Source organism: Scylla paramamosain, chromosome 27 (assembly GCF_035594125.1).
Source record: "Scylla paramamosain isolate STU-SP2022 chromosome 27, ASM3559412v1, whole genome shotgun sequence".
Taxonomy (NCBI): domain Eukaryota; kingdom Metazoa; phylum Arthropoda; class Malacostraca; order Decapoda; family Portunidae; genus Scylla; species Scylla paramamosain.
Genome location: NC_087177.1, coordinates 17,327,530 through 17,336,300, shown reverse-complemented (window position 1 = coordinate 17,336,300; position 8,771 = coordinate 17,327,530). Strand labels below are relative to the sequence as shown.

At 39.4% G+C, this 8,771-nt stretch overlaps 1 protein-coding gene across 1 annotated transcript in view; it reads right to left on the bottom strand.

Annotated features, from left to right (window-relative positions):
• Positions 1–4,074: 4,074 nt before the first annotated feature.
• The window catches only part of LOC135114500 (uncharacterized), a 98,367-nt gene continuing 93,670 nt past the window's right edge, over positions 4,075–8,771 (bottom strand). The window contains exon 5 of the mRNA XM_064030397.1: positions 4,075–4,563. Within this exon, the coding sequence (XP_063886467.1) occupies positions 4,317–4,563 (247 nt within the window). The 3' untranslated portion in view covers positions 4,075–4,316. The remainder of the gene's footprint in view (positions 4,564–8,771) is intronic.

Below are 8,771 nucleotides of genomic sequence, written 5' to 3'. Positions count from 1 at the left end.
CCTTTTGTGGGCCACCTCTTATGTATAGCACGAAAACAATCTTTCCAAGGTTTAGAAAGTTTGGGTTGAGAAAAAAAAAAAAGTGATGAATGTTCGCCTCCATGTCAGACACTATCACGTCTGTCACGCGCTCCGCACTCAGATCTCTGACACGGAAGTCATTCCAAGGAAAATCAGCAAGTAGTCAAAGATTTTTTTTTTTATAGTCCGAGGAGTTAGGTGAGAGGTATACAGCACAGATAAATTTAGTTTGAGAGTGACTCTGTAGTCGTAGCCAGATGATGGAAAACTCAGAAGATTCAAAAGCATGGGCATGAAAGCAGGTTAAGTCGTTGCGCACATATATGCAACATGCAGCTTTGAATTGAAAATGAGGATAGAAAAAGTAGTATGTAACAGAAAAGGGGCTAGTGTCAGTTGCCTCAGTCACCTGTGTTTCAGTGAGTTAAAGAAGATGTGGTTTAGTAGAGGAGAGGTGGTGTTCAAGAGACTGAAAATTAGATCAAAGACCACGAAGTTGTTGTTGCAGAAGTTAATGAAGAAAAAGTTGAGAGGAGTGTCAAGACACTTAGGGTCGATACTAGAAGACCAGTCTGACCTGGGGACATTTGTGGTCCCCTCTCCAGATGGGGATTCCGAAGCTGGTGTAGGAGTCGCCAAGATAATTTTTAATTTTGAGTGAAGGGTGTGTGTGTAATTAGGTGCTTGTAGTTTTGTGTGAAGAAAGAGAGTTGTCTTTAGAGGGCAAGCTATGACTATCCCCTTGTGTTGTGAAACACAAAGGGAAAACGTTCAGTTAGGTCACAGCTGAGTTTAATGATAGGTTCACACCACCCTCTGATCCATCGCTTTAGACCTCACTGGAAATAATTATCGTTTAGGCAGATGCCTACTACCTCCTCCTGCACCCAGCAGCTGCACCCAGACTCTTCCACAAGCCAGGTCATTCCCCATAAGGAAATCGATCCCCGACATTGGAAGGTCCTCCGCTCGTGCCACCCACGTCTCTGCGGTCACTAGCGAGCATACAAGACTTATTATTATCTCCGCCGTAGCGAAGCTTTTCGCGGCGCCAATTTCCCGGCACCACAAAGGCGATCGGAAGCAACTCGCCTCTTGATCTTGATCTTGATGGTACAGGTGGCACAGGATCACTCCTGAGCCAGGCCTTTGGATCGGCAACTCCTGTAGAAGGGAAAAAAAAAAAAAAAGAAAAGAACAGCATCCCCTATCCTAATTGTTCATACATCTGGCACGCCACATTCTCTCCAGAAACTCTTTCACCGCCTCAATCATCCTTTCATTCGCCTTTCTACACAGTCCCAGCAACAACACCATCCATTACTTTCCTGCCTTCTCCACTCTTTCATTCCTATCATGCCCTAACTCAATCAGTATCACTTGCATCATCTCATTCCTGTCTCTGGCATACTTCACACACTCCAGCACCACATGTTCCACCGTCTCATCCTCTCCCATGTCACACATCTGCCACACTTTGCTGCGGGACTCAGACCACCTGTAACTCTTTGCATTCACATCCATACACTGTGCCCTCGCTCGGAAGAGAAGATCACCGCCCAGGCTTCCATCATACCACCTTTCATACCTCGGGGCCTCTTTCTCCTTGTACCATTCCAGGGTATTCTTTATTTCCATCTCATTCTTCCATTCATTCAGCCCCACACATTTCACTTCTTCGTCTATTATATTCTTCCATTTTCTCACATCCCATTCAGCTCCCACTCTGCCTTCTCTTGTTACCACCCATTCACGCTCATTTTGATTCCTCCCAACCATTCTTATCGCCCACACAACTTGCAATCCATTCCTGTCTGTCATTCTCATGCACAATATATATATATATATATATATATATATATATATATATATATATATATATATATATATATATATATATATATATATATATATATATTTCCTGAAGGGTTCGACATTTACAAAAAGACGAGAAAAAATGCGGGGTGGTATCATAAGCGTAGGAATGAACAGGAAAAGAAGATTGGTTTAGAAGATCATTGGTGGATAATAGAAAGAGAGTGGATGACAAGACAGAATTCTAATGAACACAATTGTTGATAGACTTATAAGAACAGTGATCGTCTACCGAAGTGGCAATAGAACGGTTCGAGTGGAAACTTGAAACGAAGTTACAGAGAGGATAGAAGCTGCTTGAGGGTAGTATGGAAATCAAAGCTTTGTGCCAGACTTTATCAAAAACTTTTGATGTATCTAAGGCAACACCAAAAGTTTCACCAAAATCTCAAAAAGAGGAAGACTAAAACTCTGTATGGAAAACCAGTAGAGCGGCCTTGACAGAACCCATACTGACGATCATATAGAAGGTTGTGAAGTGATAGATGTTGAAGAATCTTCCTATTGAGAATAAATGAGAAAATTTTAGAGAGGCAGGAAACGAAAGCAACAGAACGGTATTTTGAGGGTTTAGAACGGTCATCCTTTTTAGGAACATGTAAAATGTAAGCAAACTTTCAGCATGAAGGAAAGGTAGATTTTGATAGACAGAGTTGGAAGAGTTGGAATAGGAAAGGTGAGAGCACAGAGGTACAGTTTCGAAGAACACTAGGAGAGACTAGCGAGGACATAGAAAACATCACTGCGAAGAATCTTAATGGGTAGCATGAAGTAGTCGGAGGGTGGAGAAGAGGGAGGCAAAAGTTCTAAATAATCCCAGGTGGAGTTTTTAACAAAAAATTGAGCTAAGAATTCATATTTAGAAATAAATGTGATTCCATTGGTGCCATCAGGTTGAAATAAAGCAGGAAAAATTAAGAATTGGTGTCCTTCATTTCTCTCCATGTTTCTTCCACATTTCCAGTGTGCAGCTCTCTCTCTCTCTCTCTCTCTCTCTCTCTCTCTCTCTCTCTCTCTCTCTCTGTGACTTTTTTTTTTTAATACTCTGTTTAGGTTCCAAACTAATTAAGCCAATTAACATTATTGGTAGAAATATATCACTGAGGACTTGTATGTGAGTAACTCCTTTATATATTGAAAGAAAATTTTAAGGAATAAAAAATATAATATATATATATATATATATATATATATATATATATATATATATATATATATATATATATATATATATATATATATATATATATATATATATATATATATATATATATGTTTTATTTTATTTATTTATTTATTTAGTTTTATAACCGAGATGTTTTTACATTTCGCTATTCAACCTTTCCATCCATTTTGCCAGCCGCACTGTTCAGGCACGAATGTCAAGAAACAAGAGAGTTGGTGAACACAACGAAGTTTGTTTGTGCTGTGACTGACAAAGTCGATTCGCTTCCTAACAGCCATCGTGGAAGGACGTTCCAGAACGTCGTGCAAGGACGTGCTCTTGGCGCGCACGAGCGTTTATTTTTTATTTTTTGGTTATGACTTTAATGGTTACGACTTTTGTGTCCCACAAATTTTATTTTGAGTTCTAGCACGAGCGATTTTCACGGCGGTGTCTATCCTGGAGTTCAACATGAATTACGAAGAGGTAGCATGTTTGTGCTCTATTGTTAAAGAAGAAAAAAATATATATATATTCGGTACATCCAGTGTTAAGCCAAGGTTGTTACAGGGTCAGATCTATGAAGACCTGAAATCATACCACATAAACAAGTTTTTAGCTATTTTAGGATGAATATGGACACGTTTGACAAACTTACGAACTTAGGCCTGTAGCAGAACACCAAAACACCAACATGAGAGAATGTATTCTAGGAAAAGACTTAATTACAGCTACTTTACGATAAGAGTATATAATTATAAAACTTTAGTCAGGCTTTCAGATAGAAATTAATTTAATCTTATTCACTGTAGAAAAATTTACTCCGTGTTTACTAAACAAAAATTATTTTATCTGAATGACCATAAAAAAAAAACGATTTTCGGACATTTTTATTCTGTTCTGTATAAAATTCAAATAAATTAATATTTTTAAAATGAAAGTATTATATGAATGACAAAAAAAATATTTTCATCATGATTTGTATGGATAATATTCATTTATTTATTCTTTTTTATACAATAACACACAATACTTGAAACACAAAGTCGCTCGTATGCACTCTCTTCTAAAGTAATGGTTTCTATCCGTGATTCAAGAGAGAGAGAGAGAGAGAGAGAGAGAGAGAGAGAGAGAGAGAGAGAGAGAGAGAGAGTGTGTGTTACAAACTCATAGTAGTGTGTGAAATTTCAGGTATATCTAAGTAATTCAATAAACATTCTATTTTATTTCATACTCGGTCCATTTCATAGACATTTCATGAATTGAATAGGAAATCAATTATGCCTTCCATATTAAATCTGTTAGATAGAAATTCAATGGACACGATGAGCATACCAGAAGTGACGCCAACCATCCAGACCCACCATATGCCCTGCAGCTGGCGCATTGTGAGGCTATTTGAACTTCCCTTGCGGTCAGAAATTCTTTGCAAACGACAGCCAGGTTTATTGAATTGGAGGTAAAGATGTTTTATTATGCCATATGCACGTAACCATCGGATCCTGTGGAAGAAATTAATAAGTACATTATATTGTATTATACATCTCACCTGACATCTGCAGCTATAAAAATTGACTATTCAGATTCCAGAATTAAGGACATCCTGACTCATTTACTCTTACTTTTCACGGAAGTCTTCTTTCTTAGAGACTTCAATGTTTACCACCAAATATGACTTTCCTCTCCCTTCAATGATCAATCTAATGGACTAATATTAAACTCTGCCGTCTTCCACGTTATAGAGCAATTAGTGCACTACCCTACTGGTATTTCTGACCGTCTTGGAGATACGCCCAAGATTCTTAATGTTTTCCTAACCTCTAATCCTGCTTATGATGTTACTCTGGAGGTGTCTTCTCTTTTGAGCTCCTCCAATCACAGCTTCATATCTATATCTTGTCCTATGGCTTCAATTCCTCCCTTCGATGCCCTAAAGCGGAGATTAACTGATTGATTGATGTCGCGCCGAAGCATTGTGGTCATATGGCGCTGTGCAAATTTAAAAGCAACAAAGATTTTAGTTTAAAATATTTATATTAAAAAAATATATATACTTATTGTAAAAATGCTAAAAGACCACTGAAAAGTAAACATAAAAAATAAAATGAGATGAACCATAAAAACCTTAACTGCTAAAGAGGGTTGGTGTTTTAAAGTATTATTTAATTTAATTCAAAGTGAGGGGATACTGACCCCACGGACATCCCCCCCAAGCCAAGTTGCATTTGCCGTTAAACCTCTGGTAATTTATTTGACCTGAGGAGGTATTATTCAGATTTTCCATGGAATAACTACCGCTTACGTGTCAGGGATCTATCTTTAGGTGCTGAACGCATTACGGAGATGATTATGTTTGGCATGGAGGCATTCATTCCTCACTATTTCTCTCGCTTTAACCTTCTAAATTTTAACTCAGCCTGTTTGTGATAGCCTTCTAGGACGCTTTAGGTACGTATATGTTTACATTATGTGTTATTGCTGTATGTTTCTTCATCACTCTTTGGGCTACGTCCGGCAGCGTCCACGGACCAGTTGTCTCTGTTTCCGCCTACATTCTACCTTTTTATACTCTCCTATGACTTTCTTTTAACATACAAATAGTTTATACGAAGTCTGTTTCCTTTCCACACAGAACACGTTCTTATACTCTGAATATGATTGAGAGGAATCCTACAAATGGTAGTTAAGACATTCATCACATAGAATTCATATGGCGTTGCTACGAAACTTTAAAGGTAATAAAGATTGCTGGTTAAAATACTAATATAGAAACAAAAAATTATGGAATGGTTAGAATATTAAAAATCACACAAAAAAAAATGTAAATACAAAAAAAAAAAAAAAAAATGGGAAGAACAATATAAAAAAGTGCTAGAAATAGGAGGACTGGTATGTTAATGTATAAATTAATTAGTCTGGTTTAAAGTGAAGGGATACTGACACCACTGACCCAGACCAATGTGTCTGGCGTTGTTCATTTCATATTCAGTACACTGACCCCACTGACCCAGATATCTGGCGTTGTCCGTTACGTGCCCAAGACACTGACCTCACTGATCCAGACATCTGGCGTTGTTCGTTACGAGTCAAAGACACTGACCTCACTGACCCAGGCCGCAAGACCCAGCGTTGTTTGTTACGTGTGTTACAATCAATTACGATCCCGATTATCTTTCTAAGAAAGTGGACGTTACATTGATCCCGGAAAGTTTTAAAGGTCTGGATTTTTAAAGGTTTCGAGTGCCTACACGACCTATCCGAAATCGCCAGAATTACACCCCCTCACTGAACCCTTACCTTAACACAGCATACCAGGAATCACCCCAAATACCAGATCAATGTTGGGGGAGTAGAAAACACGATTATTCTATGTTACAACATTATATATTAATACTAATGATAATTCACAAACAAAATGAGATAGTACACGTTAATATATGACGTTTCCGTCACTACACACAACGCCAGAACCCGTTTACACCTCCACTGGCCACTGAAGTATTTTTCTCAGCCACAGGAATTTACCCAGACGCCATCACCGCGTCCCCAAACAATAATTTCCGTGTTTCCTCTCCTCACACCTCACAAGACATCATCATGATACCAGAGATCACCTACAACACCATAACACCATCCCCAAAATCGCCAGCCTTCAAGGACAACACCAGCTTCTAAGGATAACACCACAGCCTCCACTCACAAAATGGCGGCTGGTTTGACCTATGCTCCCCCTCAAGCCAGCGTCACCAGCACAATTCACCAACCGAATTCCAGCGGACAAGAGCTCTTGGTACCACAAAAGACTCACTAACCTGATCCTGGATATCAAGGTTATACCGCCGCATCACTAATACCTCCACACGCTCACTCCATCACCATTCCACACCAAAATTCCTCCTTAGAGACGCCTACCTTCCGTTCTACCTCAAGGCCTAAGGCGCTCTGCTTTCCCCTCAAGACCTTAGGACGCTCTGTTTTCCCCTCTCTGGAATGTGTTGTTGCCCACTCAAGCTCCCCTCATTTCAACATATTTCCACCTCAATTACATTCCCTCCTTTACACATATAAACACATGGAGGACTTAAATTATGAAGAGAATAATACCTTAAGATATAAAATGAGTAAATAAGCCTTATACTAAATTATCACTAAGAATAAGAATAATGTCTGAAAGGCAGGTAAACGGAACACGGGGGACACTAAGAAAACGTGTTCCTTTTCAAGGTAAACTCGGCCAATAACATGACACATGCTTTCTCACTTACCTCTATGTTCTCCCAGCGCAAAACTATATTACTTAAAGAATAAAAGAAATAAGAACAGTAACCAATAATTTGTTTCAAAGACCAGCCTTTTCCACAAACATAAGACCTCATGTCCCAGGAAGAGAGCCATCTCTCAAAGTATCAGCGACATCTGGAAAATCCCATCCTCATCACAACGGAAAAGATATCGCTCCCACAGCTCCACCAGACTGGGACACTGCACTAGAAAGTGTCGCACTGTAAAGGGAACTAAACAGTCGTCACAAAATGGTTGGGTTTCCCGGGACATGAGGCAACAAATGAGCGGCGATCCCGCTCATGGACATATGTCCATAGACGGAATGTTACAGAAGTTATCTCACCCATCTTAGTGATGGCAACCAAATCTCTCCACCTGCCCTGCCAACTGGCAAGAACAGCTACTTCCATACTGGAGTATGTCATGAAAGGGATTGGGGATGGAAGAAGCAGCCTGAGTTGCCGCCTCTTTAGCCAACATCTCGGCCCTTGAACTCCAACATGTGCAGAGAACCAGCAAAATCCGATGTGGTAACCTCTACGCTGTTAAAGGCAAAGCCACCCAAAAATCGATAAAGCAAGTGGGTGAAGGGAAAAGGGCTAAAATTTTGAACAGCGGAAAGAACACTGCGAGACACTAAAAATTGTAAAAGATGAGACGGAAAGAGTAAAAACCATTCTTAAAGCTAGGATAATGGCAGAAAGCTCTGCCATAAAAACAGAAGCAACACCTAGGAGGCTACCGCCACGAAAGAAAGAAGGAAAGATAACATGAAATCTGACTCCACCATTAAATTCTGATCCGTCTGAAAATACAGGGATGCAATCGGAATGTGTGGAATAGTGTTCCAAGAATATTGCAGACTCAAAATCTGGTAGAAACTTATCATTAGGAATATCAGGGCCACAGACAGAAATGTCTGGTAATTGCCAATAACCAACTCTAGAAAATCTACAGGGAAATATAGAAACGGAACATTTAATGCCACCTTAGCAGATGCAAACCTAACACAAGGGCTCGTACACAAACATTTTTAACAGGCTAAAAGTACTTATAGTATAAGTACTATATACTATATAGTATAACTTTTACTGCTAAAATACCCTTAAAAGTAATACATAATCACTTTTAAGACCTAAAAGACTTTTAGCGGCTAGGAGTGGTGAGGGGTACTCCTAAGCGCCTAAAATTACTTTTCGGCGGCAGAATGACAGCCCAGCACCTCAATTTTCGGCTAAGGAGAAGAATCCTAAGAGAGTATAGTGATACTCAGCTGATCGAGAGAGCTCTGCCTGCCATTGTTAAGGAATGCACTAGGGAGTCACACTGTAGGGAGTAAGATTAGATAAAGGCCATAGCTTCGGTACAACGCGGCCATCAGCCAAAACCCTTCAAGCTCACGCACTACACATCATCTTCAGTTTTA